At 54.5% G+C, this 17,215-nt stretch overlaps 3 protein-coding genes across 5 annotated transcripts; 2 read left to right on the forward strand and 1 right to left on the reverse strand.

Moving 5' to 3' along the window:
- Positions 1-3,428: 3,428 nt before the first annotated feature.
- On the forward strand, positions 3,429-6,258 carry PARS2 (prolyl-tRNA synthetase 2, mitochondrial). 3 transcript variants are annotated; one of them, XM_038144300.1, is made up of 2 exons: positions 3,429-3,506; positions 4,202-6,258. In XM_038144300.1, exon 2 carries the CDS (start codon positions 4,220-4,222, stop codon positions 5,630-5,632), a length of 1,413 nt encoding a protein of 470 aa, XP_038000228.1. In that variant the 5' UTR covers positions 3,429-3,506; positions 4,202-4,219; the 3' UTR covers positions 5,633-6,258. The 3 variants fall into 3 exon arrangements, with proteins under 3 accessions (XP_038000228.1, XP_038000229.1, XP_038000231.1); XM_038144301.1 differs by having other exon boundaries at positions 3,440-3,542; XM_038144303.1 differs by lacking the exon at positions 3,429-3,506 and adding an exon at positions 3,708-3,873.
- A 494-nt stretch (positions 6,259-6,752) lies between these two features.
- TTC4 (tetratricopeptide repeat domain 4) lies at positions 6,753-14,244 on the forward strand. The gene is made up of 10 exons (XM_038144604.1): positions 6,753-6,900; positions 6,975-7,092; positions 7,163-7,324; positions 8,196-8,273; positions 9,036-9,160; positions 9,438-9,524; positions 10,398-10,612; positions 11,745-11,826; positions 12,897-12,979; positions 13,868-14,244. Exons 1-10 carry the CDS (start codon positions 6,814-6,816, stop codon positions 13,965-13,967), a joined length of 1,137 nt encoding a protein of 378 aa, XP_038000532.1. The 5' UTR covers positions 6,753-6,813; the 3' UTR covers positions 13,968-14,244.
- A 450-nt stretch (positions 14,245-14,694) lies between these two features.
- TMEM205 (transmembrane protein 205) lies at positions 14,695-16,471 on the reverse strand. The gene is made up of 3 exons (XM_038144605.1): positions 15,738-16,471; positions 15,484-15,647; positions 14,695-15,302 (listed from the first exon to the last, which is right to left on the reverse strand). The coding sequence occupies exons 1-3, from the start codon at positions 15,865-15,867 to the stop codon at positions 15,003-15,005; spliced, it is 594 nt and encodes a 197-aa protein (XP_038000533.1). The 5' UTR covers positions 15,868-16,471; the 3' UTR covers positions 14,695-15,002.
- Positions 16,472-17,215: the final 744 nt, after the last annotated feature.

Consider the following 17,215-nt stretch of genomic DNA (forward strand, 5'->3'; position numbering starts at 1 on the left):
TATTTCAAACTAAAGCTTTCCCTGTCTGCTTTGAGCCCTTTAGGCTTTGTTCTGGTTCTCCATGGGGAAGCTGCCAAGATGAATACAGCTCCAGGAATGGGTACTGAGGGAAGGGCTCCTACTTGCACTGGCTCTGCAATGTGCTGCTGATGGTGCTAGAGGAAGAACTGGCTTTTAAGCAGCAGAGTATGACTTTTTTTGAGGATAACAGGGAGCTCCTGGCACCTAAAAGGACTCAAACCCAGCTGCCCTCATCCATGAAGTGCATCTGCTTGCTTGCAGGTGCAACAGGGCAAAAGTAATGGGAAGAGTTGTCCAAGCATCCCTTGAAAAGGGCAAAGGCCTGAGGATGCAGGCAGAGGCAGTGTGGGCACTGCTGGGCTCCTGCCAGGCTCCCCTGCCTGTGGGCAGCGTGTGCTCCCTGCTGGGTGCTCAGCACATCCCAGGCTTCCACCCCAGGCTGCTCCCAGCTTCAGCTGCGTGTCCTGGACCATCCTGTGCAAGGAGCTGCTTCCCAGCGGGCACAGACAGTCTGGGAGGTGAGAGGAGCTACCCCAGTAAGTCCAGCTGCCCCCACACATCCAGCTCTCACCTGGCTGTCCATGTCCCCAGGACTGCCTGCAGCCACGTGCTGACAGCTCTGGTCCCCAAGGACCACAGGGACGGTGGCAGCTCTTGCCATGGCAACCATCACCGTGGCACCCAGCATCTCCACTGCCCAGGGAATGTCCCCTCCCCTGTGCAGCAGGGCTGGGAAACAGCAGGGAGAAAACAAAGTGTTGTCTGAAAGCACCCGAGGGTTACCCCAGAGGGGGCACCTGCACCTTGGGTAGCTGCCAGGGAGCAGGGGCTGTGCAGTAATTTTATATTCCCCAAGGGGCACATCAGAGGCAGGACCTGTAACCACCACTCCAGTGGGCATAAAAACATTGTCCAGCAGTTGCAGTAACATCACTGGAGGGGATCAAATCAGTGAGCCAAGGCTGTGAGCCAGCACTGGGGGGATCGCAGACCCTACGAGCTGTGGAAGAGCCTGTCCACGGGCAGATGGCATGTGCCACCACTCTCTAACCAACCCAAGCCCAAACTGCAAATCCTCTGCAGGATGGAGAGAGGTTTGACCACTGAATGACTTGGCCTCTTACCTGCCCTGACGTTCTCTTCCCTAGCCCTGGCCTGGTGCTGCCTGGGGATGCTGCTGGAAAGGGAAGAACCATTTTCCACCAGCCCGGTGGCTACTCTCACACTGACCCCTTGACCTCTTTGGTGCTGTGCCAGGCACTGATTCAAGACAGCTGCTATTGCCTGCTTGATCTCTCATTTATCTTCTCTCCATCCTCGGCATTTTCCCTCCCGGAAATCCCTCGGGGCAAGGAGGGAGGCCCCAGACAGGAGCTGAACCCCTCCTGTGCAGGACACGCCCCTCTCAGGCCACTCTTTTGGCCCCAATGCCATAAATCAGCCCCAGCAAAGCAGCAGGGGAGCAGTTTGGTGAAAGGCTGCAGGGACAGCAGTACCTTTATTAGGTTCCCCCAGCACAGCTGGAAAAAATAAGGAGCCCAGACAGGCTTTCAGGCACATAACCCCTGAGCCGAGCCCCGCATTCAGTCCTGTCTGCTGATTTAATAAGAGATCAGCTTTCCCCAGAGACCACATCTCCTGTGCAGCCTTAAACTCTCCTGGTTAAAACACTGCCCCGGAGAATCAATCCAAGATGGTTTTGTCCTTTTGATCAGCACAGCAGGTAATAAGTCACCGATGGAAATGTGTTTCACTTCTCTGGCTCCAGCAATAGAAATGAAGACAACCCCTCTGTCCTGAATGCCTGTGAAAATCTCACAGTTCCTGGGCAGATGGACAAAGGGGTTTGCAGCATGTCCCCATGACACACAGCAGCACCTGGGTGAGCAAATTCCCTTCCCTCAGGACCCATCCTGATCTCCAGCCTCAGGGACAGCCACAGCGTTTGCAGTGCCTGTCTAATTGTGGTGACAAAGACGGAGGGAGAAGTGACTGCCTGACAAAAGCAGGGCAGGCTGCTCTGGGAGCTGGCACCTGTCAGCCAGGGAACCTGGGCCAGGTCCCAGCTCCAGCACGGAGCTGCTGAGGGACTGCCACAGCTCCCTCTGGGCACACAGGATGTTGAGTCACCTGGCAGAACAGGCTCAACTGTTTTATGACTTCAATGCTTCTAGATAACCCGGAGCACCAAAGATGTGCTCTTTAATTCCTTGCTTCTGCTCGTTTCCAGCCCTCTGTAAACATGAGGACTTCACATCATAAAAGAATGGTGAAGATTTCTTCAAAACCCGTTTTTAAAATAAGGATTTGTTCTTATTTCCCTATATTTAAAGAGGATTATTTAACTCTTCTGTGAAGTGCTGTCTCCTCCTCCAGTGGAGTACTTTACTGTGTGCCCCAGAGATGTTAAACTCCCCCTGAGCTGAGGGAGGAGGCTGAAAAGTGCAGAGTGGAGGTGGTCACTGGGTGTCAGGCGATGTCTGTCGGCCAGACTGGGTTGGAGGAAGCTGGAATGAGCTAAGAAGGTGGCTTTTGATCTCTCAGCCCTCCTTCAGGCACCCTCCAAGTGGTCCTGCCCCTGAACACTCGGGATGTGCTGCCCCCAGACTGAGCCTGCAAGGGGAACAGATGGGCCCATTGCTTTCAAGGACTCTTTTTGTCCTGTCCTGGCTCTATTTACTATTTTTTACTGTTACGCGAGGGTGGGCACTGTGCAAGAACTGTTCCAGGAGGACGGAACTCCTGGGCCAAGCTGTGGAGTTTGACCTGGATGATGCCATTCCCAAACCGCGGCTCCTCAGGGACAAACAGAAAACATTCGGCATCGAGTGCTTCGAGCAGGTCATTGCCCTGGGCAGTGTGGCTCCACCGAGACCTGGTGGTGCCTGCTGCAGACATCGTTTTGGGCAGGTGAGGCTGGACAAACACCGAGGCAGAGATGGAGCAGGGGTTAGGAAAGACGAGGAATTCCCATCCAGCGCCTGTGGAGCTGAGGGCTGTCTGCCATAACCACACTCTGGACATGCCCCAGATGTGCAAAGCCACGATCAGCGGGGGAGGATGGAGCTGGCAAAGTGCTGTCTGAGGTGATGAACGCCAGCTCTTCCAAGGGCAGGAGGGACAAGTGGCCACTGTCCCTCTGAGCCAGTGGGACGGCAGCAAGTTCCACAGCAGCAGCCTCTCCCAAGAACCAGCACCTTCTCGGTTTTCCAAGCCTTGCAAAGGCGTCCCAGTTAGGAAAGGACACCCAAATCGTGGTGGCGCCCGTCCTGTGCGAGCCCTGTCCCCATCCTGGCGCCACCCACTTTCCCCCCCCTCAGCGCTGCAGCCGCTCCTCCCGCCCGGCAGGGGGCGCCAACCGCGCCCGGCGGAACCATAGAGAGCGGCGCGCGCCGTCCATCTCTCTCCGCGCGCGTCCGCCCACGTGACAGGGAGGGGCCCCCCATTGGCCGCGCCGGCGGGGCCGGGCGCGCGCCCCCGCGGGTGTAAGTGCGCGCGCGGGTCTGCGTGTGCGCGCTCAGGTGTGTGCGAGTGTGCGTGTGCGCGCTCAGGTGTGTGTGTGCATGTGTGCGCGCTCAGGTGTGAGTGCGCGCTCAGGTGTGTGCGAGTGTGCGTGTGCGCGTGTGCGTGTGCGCGCTCAGGTGTGAGTGCGCGCTCAGGTGTGTGTGCGTGTGCGCGTGTGCTTGTGCGCGCTCAGGTGTGAGTGCGCGCTCAGGTGTGTGTGTGTGTGCGTGTGCACGTGTGCGCGCTCAGGTGTGTGCGTGTGCGCGCTCAGGTGTTCCCCCGCGGCATCCCCACGTGTCCGTGCCCATACCTGTACACCCCGGAAGGTGTCCCCGTCTGTGCAGCCAGGTGTGTGTGTGTGTGTGTGTGCCGGTGTGCCCGTGCCGCGTTCGTGCGTGCCCGTGCCCGGGTACGCGCGTGTCCCGGGAAGCGCGCAGGGCGGTGTGAGCGCTGGGCAGCGCTCGGGTGGCACGGGGTACCTGTCTGTGCACAGCCGGCTGGTGCCCAGGTGTGCCCGTGCAGCATTCCCGTGGCCGCGCAGGGCTGCCGGTGCATCCCTCGCGCTCACGTGTGCGCCCCCGGGTGTGTGTGGGTCCGTGCGAGCTCTGGAGCCCGTGTGTCGCTGTCAGGGTGGCTGCAGACCCTGACCCCCGCTCCGTCCCGTCTCCCTCCGCAGGTCCTCTCCGTGCCCGCCATGGAGGCTTTGCTGAGGAGCTGCCGTCTCCCGGCGCTGGGCGCCCCTCAGCGCGGGGCCCGGGCCGGGCACGGCGGCGCGGCGGGCAGGGCCAGGCGCCTGCTGCTCTCGCAGCTCTTCCAGCCGCTGGCCCTGCTCCCGGGCGGCCAGGCGGGCTCCGAGGGCCGGCCCGGGGAGCCCACCTGCCGCAGCCAGCGGCTGATGCTGCAGGGGGGGCTCATCCATCCCACCAGCCCCGGCTGCTACTGCTACCTGCCGCCCACCGTGCGCGCCATAGAGAAGCTGATCAAGGTGATGGACGAGGAGATGCGGGCCGTGGGTGGGCAGAAGCTGAACCTGCCCAGCCTGTGCTCGGCCGAGCTGTGGCGCGCCAGCGGCCGCTGGGAGCAGATGGGGCCGGAGCTCTTCCGGCTGCTGGATCGGCACAAGCACAGCTACTGCCTGGGCCCCACGCACGAGGAGCTGGTGACGGCGCTGGTGGCCTCGCAGAGCGGCCTGTCCTACAAGCAGCTCCCACTGCGCCTCTACCAGGTCACCAGGAAGTTCCGTGACGAGCCCAAGCCCCGCTTCGGCTTGCTGCGCAGCCGGGAGTTCTACATGAAGGACATGTACACCTTCGACAGCTCCGAGGAGGCGGCTCAGCGCACCTACGAGCAGGTGTGCGCCGCCTACTGCGGCCTCTTCGCCCGCCTGGGCCTGCCCTTCGTCAAGGTGCGGGCGGCCACGGGCAGCATCGGCGGCAGCACGTCCCACGAGTTCCAGCTGCCGGCGGACGTCGGCGAGGACAGGCTGCTGCTGTGCCCTCAGGGACATTTCGCTGCCAACGTGGAGACGCTGAACGGGGAGCAGACCTCGTGCCCCACCTGCGGGGAGAAACTCACCGAGACCAAAGGCATCGAGGTGGGGCACACGTTTTACCTGGGCACCAAGTACTCGTCCGTCGCCAACGCCGTCTTCTCCTCCGCCGAGAACAAGCCCCGGCTGGCGGAAATGGGCTGCTACGGCCTGGGCGTCACTCGCATCCTGGCGGCCTCCATCGAGGTGCTCTCCAGCGAGGACAGCATCCGCTGGCCGAGCCTCATCGCGCCCTACCAGCTGTGCTTCATCCCCCCCAAGAGGGGCAGCAAGGAGGAGGAGGAGGGAGCGGCGCTGCTGGAGCGGCTGTACGATGACGTGGCCGAGGCGCTGCCCCACCTCGCTGGCGACTCGGTGCTGGACGACCGGAGCCAGCTGACCATCGGCAAAAGGCTGAAGGATGCCAAGAGGCTGGGCTATCCCTACGTGGTGGTGGCTGGGAAGAGGGTCTGCGAGGACCCCCCGGTCTTTGAGGTTTGGAATCAGAATGCCGGCGAGGTTTTGTTCCTCACCAAAGAAGGCGTCGTAGAGCTGCTGAATAAAGTGCAAGTCCCTTGAATGCCGCCTCTCTGAATCCGTCATCTCTGCTGCAGAGAGTTCATCTGAGCAGCCCTGGTGATGGCTCCGGGTGAGCAGAGGCAAATCCAGCTCACGTCAGAGCCAGCCACGGTGTCCTGCAGGTGCGCCAGGTGCTGAGGTTGAGCTGGAATTAGCCCACATCCCACCACAGGGCTGGGGACATTCCTCCCTCTGGGTACAGGTCCCTGGAAGCTGCTTTTTGCAGCACTTGTAGCCTCGTGTGGCTCTGGGGGCACTGGCAGGGCCGTCCCCTCACTGCCTGGCAGGGACAGACTGGCATGGCCTCTGTCAGGAGCACAGGACGGCCAAAACTCCCCAGGGGACAGGAGGGCTCCCCTCGCTGCCACGTTCTCAGCATGAAGAGAGACAAAGGTGCCTTTGTTTGCATCTCTTTGGGAACACCCAGGTCCCCTGAAGGTGGAAGCTTGCCATGGCAGGCCCCAGGGCTCCTGTGAGGATCTGCTTGGTGCCATCCCAGCAGCACTGACAGGACAGGGAGCTGCTTGCAGGGGTCACCTCACCGTATGCCTCAGCTCCCTGGTCTGAGATCTAGAAATCATGAGCAACACTGCAATAAAATCACAGAATGGTTTAGATTGGAAAAAGCCTCTAAGATCATTGAGTCCAGCCATTAACCTGAGCTGCCAAGGCCACCACTAACCTGTGTCCCCAGGTGCCATATCCACTGCCCCTTAAATCTCTCCAGGGACGGTGACTCCATCACTTCCCTGAGCTGCTCCAATGCCTCACAACCCTTCTGATGAAGAACTTTTCCCTAATATCCCCGCTGGGCGGGGGGGCGGAGGGTCGAAAGGAGTGGGGCCGGTGGGATGCCAGTGGGATGCCGGGGCCACTCGGAAGGAGCGGGGCCGGGATTGAGGCGGGGGAGGGTGGGATGCCGGAGCAGTGGGATACCGGGGCGGTTCTGATGCTTGTGCCAGTGGGATGCCGGTGCCGGTCGGAAGGAGCGGGGCCGGGATTGAGGCAGGGGAGGGTGGGATGCCGGTGCCGGTGGGATGCCGGTGCCATTGGGATGCCGGTGCCATTGGGATGCCGGTGCCGGTGGGATGCCGGTGCCGGTCGGAAGGAGCGGGGCCGGGCCTGACGCGGCGGGGGCGGTCGCAGGCGGGGCCGGGCGGTGCGGGAGGAGCAGCGGGAGCATGGCGGAGGCCGAGCAGGACGGCGTGTCCGGAGCGGCGGCGCCGCCGCGGTACCGGGGAGCGCTGCACCCCGACACGTGGGAGCAGGTGAGGCGGCGGGGCCGGGCGCGGGGCCGGGCTCGGGGCGATGTGTGCCTGTCCGTCTGTCCGTCCGCCCGCAGGAGCTGGAGGCCATCCCCATGTTCATGAAGCGCTGCCCGGCCGAGATCGACGCGGCGCGGCAGCCCGAGCTCGCCTGCCTGCAGTCGCTGCTGTTCGACGAGGAGCGGAGCCCCGCAGGTGCGTCCTGCCCTGCCCTGCCCTGCCCGGCGTGTCCCTGCCCCAGCCTGACCCCGCTGCGTCCCCGCAGAGCTGGCCAGGATGTACAAGAACGAAGGGAACGAGTACTTCAAGGAGAAGGACTACGGGAGAGCGGCGGCCGCCTACTCGGAGGGGCTGCGGAGGCGCTGCGGGGACGCCGAGCTGGACGCGGTGCTGCTCACCAACCGGGCTGCTGCTCATTTCCACTTGGGTGAGGCCCCTCCGACCGCCTGGCAGCGCTGAGCTGCTTTTTCTCCCCTTTTCGGGTGTCCTTTCTGTTTGTTTTGGTTGTGTGGTAGCTTGTCCGTGAGAAGGAGGCTCCTCCTGAAGACCCGGCTCGCTTCAGCGCGTGGCTGCGTGCGGGGTTTGTTCTCTGCTCCTTCCAGCTGTCACCTGCTGCTCAAGCCTTGGCTCCAGGACAGGGCAAAGCCAGTGGGTCTTAGGATCATAGACTGGTTTGGGTTGGAATTGATAGATGACCTTTAAAGGCCATCGGGTCCAACCCCTCTGCAAGGAGCAGTGACATCTTCAACTAAACAAGTTAGTTCAGAGCCCTGTCCAGTCTGGCCTTGAATGTTTCCAGGGATGGGGCTCCACCACCTCTCTGGACAGCTTCTGCCAGTGCCTCACCACTCTCATTGTCAAAAATGTCTCTTTTATATCTAGTGCAAGTCTACCCTCATTTAGTTTAAAACTATTACTCGATGATCTTGGAGGTGTTTACCAACCTTAATAATTCTGTGATTCTCTTACAGCTACCACCATGCTACCAACAGGGAGGGTGTTCTGGCCCTTTTAATGCTGCTGTGTGTTGCAGCAGAGAGGTGACCTGCTCACACCACGTTATTTACCTCTCACCTGTACGATTGATCCCTGTCCTTTTACTTCTTGTTCTTAAATTTGCTCTTTTTTTACCCTCACCTCACTGTGACTGTAGGAACAGTGAATTACAGGGTTTCTGCGTAAACCTTTTTGTCCCTTGGTGTCTGGTTGGATTTTAAATACAAGTGAAGGGTTCTGGGCACTTTTACTTGATTTTAAATACAGGTGAAGGGTTCTGAGCACTTTTACTTGCTTTGCAGGGAACTACCGTTCTGCTCTAAATGATGCCATCCAAGCCAAAAAGCTGAAGCCCACCCATCTCAAAGCCATCATAAGAGGTGAGAGTTAAAGCTGGTGTTGCTGCATGGAGCAGGACTCCTTTCCAACTTTACAAACACCTGGCTGATGTTATTTTTACTGATTGTGCTGCCATTGTTACCAGCCCTGAAACAGGCTCTTGTTACTAGTTGCCTTGTTGCCTTGCGTGTTTCTGGGTGTGTAGTAATTGTGTTTGTAAAGCTTAAATTACTGTGAGTGGGCATCATACTGTGTTTCTGCACAGAGTTCATTTCAGAAAGGGAAAGCAGTTGCTGGAAGAGATCTCTTCACTCGTTGTTGCTGTTTCTCCCCAAAACAGAGCTCTGCCTTTTGCTTTGCATTTTCTGTCAAAATATCCTTTTGTTCTTCATCTCCTATATCTGTCAGAGGCACTGGACCCATTTCTGTGGAGTGCAGGATAACTTTTCCTGTTTTCCACAATACTCTTTTTGGGGTCTGTTCTTTTTTTCCACCATAGAAATCCCCCTTTTATTTTTCCTAACAGGCCAAATACTGAAATGTTAATTACAATGATAAAATTTTGTTTGGAACAGACAATTCTAGCATAATTCTGCTGATTTCTGTGACTAAGTGATCTAAGAACTGATTAAATACTTTAAATTTTCTTCTCAACTGACCTGCTGGAAGTTTCTGGTCGAACATGATTACACGAGACAGAAATGTTTAGTGCAGAAGGCCTAATGCTGTCTTTATAATCACCACTTTTGTAGTAGTTGTACACTGACTCCAGCACTGAAAACTTAAAATATTCATCCTTCCAGGAGCTCTCTGTCACATGGAGCTAAGGAATTTCGTGGAAGCAATAGCATGGTGTGAGGAGGGCTTGCAAATAGACTCAAAAGAGAAAAAGCTTGTGGAAATGAGAGCCAAAGCTGACAAATTAAAGGTAAGGAAGAAGGCAGCCTGGCATCTGCAGTGCTTGTCTCTTTGGGATCCTTGGAGGGAGGGTGCTCCCTCCAGGCTTCTTTGGAGTGTGGTGTCCCCAGACAGGACTGAGTGGTGCTTCCATGGGCTGTGTGTCGGGATGTGCAGGGGAAGGAGCTGGAGGGGACCTTCCTGGGGACCCAAACTGATTTCTCCAGCAGGAGGAAATGTCAGGGAAGAGCAGTGATGGGCTCTGACCTGCTCTGTGTGACCTCAGCGCATCCTTTTCTTACCTGCAGCGAACCCAGGAGCGGGATGCCAGGAAAGCAAAGGTGATGGAGAGAAAGGAGCAGTGTCAGAAGGAGATTTTGCTTGCAGCAATAAAGGTGAGTCGCTGAGAGGGGCTGGGTTTGTGTGGTTTGGGGTTTTTTTTATAGCTCTCTCATTTTTCTCTAGAAGTTGGTTCTCATACATTGGCTTTTGAGGGCTAGAGTAAAAAAATTTGAGTTAAAACCACAACTCTCCAGGTCTGCATGGCTCTAGCCCCACCTCCCAGCTGTCTGTATTTCAGGTGACAGCTAATGCAAAATACAGACCCAGTGTTAGGAGATGGGCTGAGCTTTGTGAGTGCTCTGGCTGCTGGGCTGCAGCATCGCATCAGCCCGGTGAACCTGGCTTTCTCTGCTGCCCACAGGCATTAATTCTGTGGAAGAACAGAAGATAACTGTTCAGTGAGGTACAGGAGGGAATCAGTCCTGGATCCTCTCCTTCCTCAGTGAATGTTTAAAGTACATGAAACAGACTTGGAATTTTAGGGTCTTACATACAGTCAGATCTCTTCTGCTGTTTTCCTTTTTCCAAGGAAAAGAGTGAGCTTTCTTCAGCTCTCTGGAAGAGAAGATGTTGTCAGGAGCTGGTGTGTGTAGTTGCACCCTGTAGTGATGCCTGGCAGGCCACAGAGAAAAGGATTTTAGATGCATCCCCTTCCACATGTTTTCTCAGGCTCTTCTCTCCTGTGGGTTCCTTTGAATTCCCACCTCTCCTCATTTGTTTATGGATATCTGGCTGAGGTTCTGGGTTCTACTGGGAAGTCCAGTCACCTGAGTCTGATACTGTGGGAAGGCTTTGGATGCCATGTTTAGGAGCTGACTCATTAACAACAACATAATTTGACCTTTTACTGACTGCTAATCTTTTGTTCTTATTCTCCCCACCATAACTGTTGGATTTTTAGTTGGTTTTTGGTCTTTCCCCTCCAGGAAAGAAATATCAAGCTGGTGCTTGAGCCTTCAGATGAAGAAGAGGAAGTGTCAGATGGCCTGGCTGAGATCTCCTTGGATGGGTTCCACTCTGACAGTGCCACGGGGGCAAAGGTGCACTTGGATGCTGATGGCAGCCTGAGCTGGCCTGTCCTCTTCCTGTACCCTGAGCACGAGCAGACAGATTTCACTGTGGCTTTCCATGAGAACTCCAGGTGAATGCACTGCCAGCAGCATTCTTGCACCCAGGAGGTGTTTGAGCAGATGAGAACAGGCAGCAAGTGAAACACTGCCAGGCTGGAGCAGCCCCAGATCTCTAATCACACAGCTGACCCTGCTTTGGAGCAGGAGGCTGCACTAGGTGGCCTCCTGAGGTCCTCTCCAACCCGAATTATTCTGTGATTTACCTAAATTTATTACCTAAACACATTTAGCCAGGGTGACAGTGCAGTTACTCAGGCCAGTAATTAATGAGTGGCCAGGGATACCTGTGACCCATCCACATGTGTGGATGCTAGAGATTCATTACGGTGCTGTTTCAAAGCCCTCCAAATATATCTCAGAAAAAAAAAAAACAACAAACCTTAAAAATTATGAGAAGTTTCCAAAGGGGACCTCTCATAAGCAGCAGTGACCCCAAAGTTCTCCTCAGGGGCTCCAGCAGATCCGAAGTGCTGCAGACCTTTCAGACTGGGAGTGACTGGCAAGCTCAGAATTCCACGCTCCTTGATGTTAGCCTCGATTTCTTATCTTGTAGTGTTAAACAGACTTGGAATTTGTAACTTTTTGTTTGTTGGAAGACATATTCCTCAGATCTATTAATAGGTTTAGAACTTAAAATTACAGTGCAAGCAGGCTGGTGAAGTTGTAGTACTTTCATGGTAGTGTTCATTGTGCTTTTTTTGTGACTAAAGGAAGTGGAAATGGATTTTTAGGACAAACTGGCCTCCCAACGCTCCTCAAGTACCAAAATAAAGAAGCCTTTGACACACAGACATATTCTCATCACTCTGATCTGGTGAAGCATGGGACTGTGTCAAAGGAAAATCCATTTTAGACAAAATGAAGGGTGTTTATTTTGACATCTTTTTCAGTGTGAAAATGTGAAGTTAAAAATAATTTGTTGTTGCACTGCTCAAATTTGAAGCCAATAACCCGAGTTACAGGGCCTTGGATTCATTGGGGAAGTGATGAGTTTGAAGGGAAGGAGTTATTGGTGATCTAAACTTACTTTCAAATCTGTTGTTTAATTTGCTAATGTATTTTTGCCATCATTCAAATGCAAGTGTACAAGTTACTGAAGCTGAGCACTTTGTCTAAGCTGACCAAGTGTATTTTGGCTTTTAGGTTTATTGATCATTTAATGATGATGTTTGCTGAGTTACCTCCTTGGGATTTAGAAAAAAAATACCTTCCCAACAATCTTGAGGTGAGAAGTTTGACTTTCCTTCAATTTCAGGGTTGTTGTGTTGTGGGTTTCTTTTTATTTCTGGAGTGAGAAAGTGCACAGCTCTGAGGGTATGAAAGTGCTGGCATCTGTTTATCTTGCACAGATGGGAATCAAGAGAGCTTTTAACCCTCACTTATAAGCTCCAACATTGTCCACACGTGCTGACAGAATTCAATGATGAAAATGAAAGTTGTCTTCCACTTACATTGTATTTGACAGAAGGTATTCATAGATGTTGCTTAGATTCCATCTTTGTAACAATAATTAAGATTTAAATCATCAAGCTGATAGGTGGCCTGTTTTTTTTTTTAAGTGCATCATGGAGTTGCTCAATACAAATAAGAAAGTATTATTTTAAAAATAATTTATTTTCAGAACTAAGTGGAGTTACTTGAGCACATAATCAGATCTAGATGATATATCTCTATTAACACTTTGGGAAAGGAGGGTTGTGAGTTGGTGCAGCAGGTTTTGAGAATTTTTCTGAAGTTGTACATAGAAGGATAGGAATGTTTATTTTTCATTTTCCACTTCAGTGTCATCTGTGCCAGGCAGCAGCAGCACAACCCTGTGTACAGTGGGCAGACAGGTCCAGAAGGACAGTGGCTGGGTACCTTTCCAGGTTAAATCCTGTGTGTATTTACAGTCTAAGGCACCATCGCTGGATCTTAATCTCTTAAATCAACTCTGTTTTGTTCAAATACCTCTAAACCCACTCAGTTTATCTCATAACCTTGCTGCATTTCACCTGTTGAAATGCAGCCCTTCTATTTGGATGGATTGCCTGTAAAGCATGGGAACAGCCTGTGTATTTTGCCTTCCTGCTGCCACTGCCAGGAGAGCCTAAGCTGGTTTGTACAGGGAAAACTTGGAATTCACACAACCCAATTTCTGCCTTGCTGAATTTTGCATCCAGCAGTCGGGTCAAGCTGCAGAGGTTTGAAAAACCCCCAGCTGATAACAGTGTGCTGTTACTGGGCTTTCAGCAGCTTAGTGCTTTCCTTCATGTACCTTAGGCATTTAATAACCCCCCAATTTTTTTTTTCCAGCTCTATTTTGAAGATGAAGAGAGAGAAGAAATGTATGAGGTGAACCCAGAACACACATTGCTACAAATGCTGCAGCACAAAAGGTGAGGCTGTACCTGTCCATGTCCTGGGGAAAAAAGGCAAAAAGTATGAGCTTTAAGTCCAGTTTGTTCTTAAATAGTCCTAACTCTTCTCTGATTTAATAGTCCTGCCTCTTGAAGGCATAAAGCTGCATGGATTTTGTGCCTGGCTTTAGCAACTTACATGTGTTTTCCCCCCAAAAAAATGAACAACTCTGTGCAGGACTGGATGGAGATGGGAAAGGGAGCTGGGCACAGCTGAGCAGCACAGAAGAGCTATTCCAGATCCCATCTACAGAACACTACTTTAAAAAAAAAAAAGGAAAAGAAAACCAGGCAGGAGCCTATAAAGAGCATGTTGGAGGTTAACAATGCTCTCGCTGTTCATACTGCTGCGTGAGCAGCCCCTGGCGCAGCACGCAGCACTCCTCTGCTCTGAAACTGCCTTTCAAGGGTTGTGCTGTTATTGAGAGACAAGAGTTTGCTGTTTGTGAAGCCAGAAAGCTCGTGTGCAGCCTGTGCTGTTGAGCTGCAGCATCTCGTAGCTGCCGCACAGCGTGGGGGGCTCGGTCTGTCGCAGTGGGAGCGGGATCTCTGGCACTCCATAAAACCCAGCAGAGCCCATAGGCCCTCAGATTTCAGGCTGTAAGGGCAGTTGCAAAAGAGCCCTCCTTCCAGAGGGAGAATAACAGCTGCCTTAATTAAAAGAAGCTGTTGGGAGAGGAGTTGATTCATAAAACACTCCTCCTCAGATGTGCTTAGCCCTGGCTCCAAGGGGCTCTGCTAATCAGCACAAAATCTCGTCACCAGCCTTGGGGAGGTCAGTCTTTATGGAGCTGGGCAGGAGTCACTTGCTTTGCAGGACACTGGGCCAGCTACAAGGAAGCCAAGGACTCCTTTTAATCTTTGCAGGTATTTTGTGAAGGCCGGGACCCCGACAGTTTTGGTGTTTGCCAAGCGTTCTCCTTTCTCTAAGAAGTACTTCTCTGGCAAGAAAGTGCATCGACTGTAATGAGCAAGAAAGAAACAAGGAATCCTGTGCAAGAGGCTGCTGTTTGTTAGCCCAGCTCCAGGCTGCAGACTGCTGCTTGAACAAAAATACTTTGCACTCTTCAGGGGAGGAAAATAATCTTGGCACGCAGGGAAACTTCCAGGGGAGCAGCACAGGAGAAGGAAGGGCTAACATGAGGGGATTATTTGTTTAAAAGGGAGCCCAGCTGGCTTGCAGAAGGTCTCCTCTATGATAGGCTGCATGTGGTTTTGAAATAAACCTGAAGCAGTGCCAAACACTGGCTGTGGTTGCAGTGAGAGCAGCTGGGAATGTGCTTCCTTACCTGAGAAAATCACAGATCTGCTCGCAGGTGGGCTGTGGCTGCTGGGCTTCAGCAGCAGTGCCTGGGGAGGTACCTGCCTGTTGCAGCAGGGTGGATGCAGTCAGGTTCCTGCCTGGCACTCAGCAGCTGCTGTTCTGTCCCTGCTTGGCTGTGCTGCTGGCCAGGCTGCAGCAGAGCTCTTTGTTTGGAGCAGTGTTTGACTGACCCTTTTGATACCTTTCTGAATGTCCTACGGAACCTGGAATAAACGTGGCTATTTTAAGTAGACTGACTCCTGCCTAATGAATGAGACAACGTTTTGTCTCACCTTGTGGAATACCAGAGAATGACAGACACTGATTGCAAACCCCAACATAACACCCTTATCCATTACATTAACTGGCACAGCCAACACACAGGGTCTTCTGCACTTCTGTATTAGCATTTGGCTTTTAATTAGAACTAATTCTCAGTCTCTCATTTCTTTCTCTTCTGCAGGAGTACACTGCAGCTTTAGACACAGCCAGTGCATGGGGCGTTAGAAAGCTGTTCAGCCATAAAACACTCCTGCTTCGATCTCAGAGGCTGGCTGCAGCATTTCACTATTCCTAAATTCCAACACAGCACGAGTCTCTCCACGCGAGGATGCTGCAGTTTCATGCCCGGAGCTGGGGGTTGCTTTACAGCCAGGCAGCAGGGGGTGGGCACTGTCCAGCCATCCCCTGGCAGTGCCCTCAGAGGGCAGAGAGCTGGCCAGCCAGGTGGCACAGGCTCAGCCCGTTGCACACGATGCACAGGAGGTTGCAGAGCGAGGACAGAGCATGGTGGAGGGCGAAGCGCCGGGCCAGCCGCCGGTAGCTGGGGTCGGAGGCGCGGAGCTGCCGGCGGGGCTCGCTGGCTGCCGGCCCCAGCTCCTGCCCCAGCCCGTGGCTGCGCTCCACCAGCTGCAGCTCGGCCACCAGGTCGGAGGCCACCTGCCCGAAGCACTGCGTGTTCAGCACGGAGGCGGCCGCGCACACGAGGAAGACGATGATCTGCGGGGAGCGAAGCCACCCCGCGTGTGGCGGGTTAAATTTCTCCCCCAGGCCCCCTGGCTCGCTGCACTTTGGGTGCTCGTGGGCTTCCTTTAACTGTGCGTGGATCTCCGTGGTTTGCGAGCCAGCCAGAGGAGCAGGGGAAGGGGTTTGGGCCGTGTGTGAGGAAGGGGGAGGCTACCTGGGTCTTGTGCTCCTCGCTGAGGCTCTCGCTGGGGTGGGACATGGCAAACAGGGTCAGGTTGAGGAAGGCACAGGTGGAGCTGATGTGGAAGTAGTAGGGGAAGAGCTCCCGCTGGATGGAGCCGAAGGTGTGGCGAGGCAGGTGCCTGCTCATCACAAACCCTGCGAGGGGGAGAGCAGGTGAGTGCTGGGGCAAAGCCCCCTTGCCTGTGCCACCCCCCCGGGCAGAGAGCACAGCACAGCCCGACCTACCGGCCACAAAGGTCACCCAGACCTGCATTCCCCAGGAGGTGGAGAGGAAAAGCAGGTGCAGCAGCTTGATGGTGTTGGAGGGCTCCGTGTCGCTCGCCATGGCGTCCTGGATGGGGACAGGTCCCTTCATGGCAGCCAGGTCACCCCGGGTTCGGCGCTGAGCTGTGGTTGCTGCTGTCACCTTGCTGCTCGCAGGGCAAATGCAGTTCAGGTTCCCAAACCTGCTTACTCAGGGAAAGCTTTGGAGCTGGCACAGCCCCGTTCCAGCCTCAGCACCACACACCCGAGCGGGCTGCAAAGCTGCTGTTCAGTCCCCTCGTATCTCAGGGCAGGGCACTGCGTCAGCACCTGGGAGCCTCATGGCTGGGGTGGACTTTTGGCAAAGTCCAGCCAACGCCCCACTGACCCCTGGCAGCAGGAACGAGCAGAAAGTCAATGAAAAGGGGAGGAGAAAAGCTGTGACAAATCCACCTGCCCACGCTGTGGCCATCAGAGGCCTCTTCCCAGGGGGAAGCCCCCCTGTTTAAAAACAGCAACAGCTTCTGCACTGTTTAACCAAAAGCCTGGGGGCTCGAAGGAGCAGGGGGGCTCCCAGGCCCACCCCCTGCCCCAGACCCTGCACAAGAGCACGGGCAGTGGGTGGAAGGAGACTTTGAAGGAGCTGCCTGATCCACTGCAAGGAGCGCTCTGAAAATTAATTAAAACAAAGCTTCTGGGAGTAGCCCATCAATACTGCTGCCTGCAGAATTCCTCCTCCTCCTCCTCCTCCCCTCAGCTGGTCGCCTCAGGGCATGAATTACAGCGGGGCTGGCCTTGAGAGAGACACTGCCGTCTAATTCTATCCCACTCGGGCAAAGCAGATAAATGTGCCCTGTATTGTGATATATTAGCTCCATGTATTTATCTAGGCATCCATAAAATCAGGTCCTTAAACCTTCTCATGATGGCAGCACACCGGAGAAGGCACCCACATCCAAGCTGGAGTGCTGGCCTGTAAATCCCCAGCTGTATTCATGGCCTTTTCCAAGAGCTTCTTGGCCTTTTTGGGATTTTTTCCCTGCTCCATCCTGGATGGCAGGGGCCCAGGGAAGGCAGCCGTGGTCCTTAGGTGGGGCTTTGTTCCCTGCATCGTCCTGGGCAGGAAGGCAGTGGTGGGCTCTGCCAGCAGCCAGCACAGAGCCCTGCTGCTCCCAAGGTCCCAGATCTGCCTCTCCAAATGTTTTGCCTCCATGCAGGAACCAGCAGTGAGAGCTCCAAGGTGTTTTCAAAGAAGCTGCAGGTTGGAAGGTTGCTCAGAGCTGGGGGTAACTCCCTTGTTTTAAAAGGGAGTAAGAAAAATGGTGACTGATTGCTGAATTGGTCCTAGAGCGGTGCATTTGATGGGGAGGGCAAAGAAAGGGCTCTGGGAAAGGCTGGTAGGGACAGTCACCAGCAGGTCCCTCCTCCTCTGTGGGATGAGGCAGTGGAGATGGGAGCCC

This window comes from Motacilla alba, chromosome 8 (genome assembly GCF_015832195.1).
Source record: "Motacilla alba alba isolate MOTALB_02 chromosome 8, Motacilla_alba_V1.0_pri, whole genome shotgun sequence".
Lineage (NCBI taxonomy): Eukaryota > Metazoa > Chordata > Aves > Passeriformes > Motacillidae > Motacilla > Motacilla alba.

Bases quoted from the DNA above. Each gene is read 5' to 3' on its own strand.
- PARS2 (XM_038144300.1), top strand. From the start codon at position 4,220: ATGGAGGCTTTGCTGAGGAGCTGCCGTCTCCCGGCGCTGGGCGCCCCT.
- TTC4 (XM_038144604.1), top strand. From the start codon at position 6,814: ATGGCGGAGGCCGAGCAGGACGGCGTGTCCGGAGCGGCGGCGCCGCCG. The intron at 7,325-8,195 runs GTGAGGCCCCTC...CTTGCTTTGCAG, and splicing joins TGCTGCTCATTTCCACTTGG to GGAACTACCGTTCTGCTCTA. The intron at 9,525-10,397 runs GTGAGTCGCTGA...TTTCCCCTCCAG, and splicing joins TTTTGCTTGCAGCAATAAAG to GAAAGAAATATCAAGCTGGT.
- TMEM205 (XM_038144605.1), bottom strand. From the start codon at position 15,867: ATGAAGGGACCTGTCCCCATCCAGGACGCCATGGCGAGCGACACGGAG. The intron at 15,648-15,737 runs GTAGGTCGGGCT...TCCCCCTCGCAG, and splicing joins CTGGGTGACCTTTGTGGCCG to GGTTTGTGATGAGCAGGCAC. The intron at 15,303-15,483 runs GTAGCCTCCCCC...CGCTCCCCGCAG, and splicing joins GCGAGGAGCACAAGACCCAG to ATCATCGTCTTCCTCGTGTG.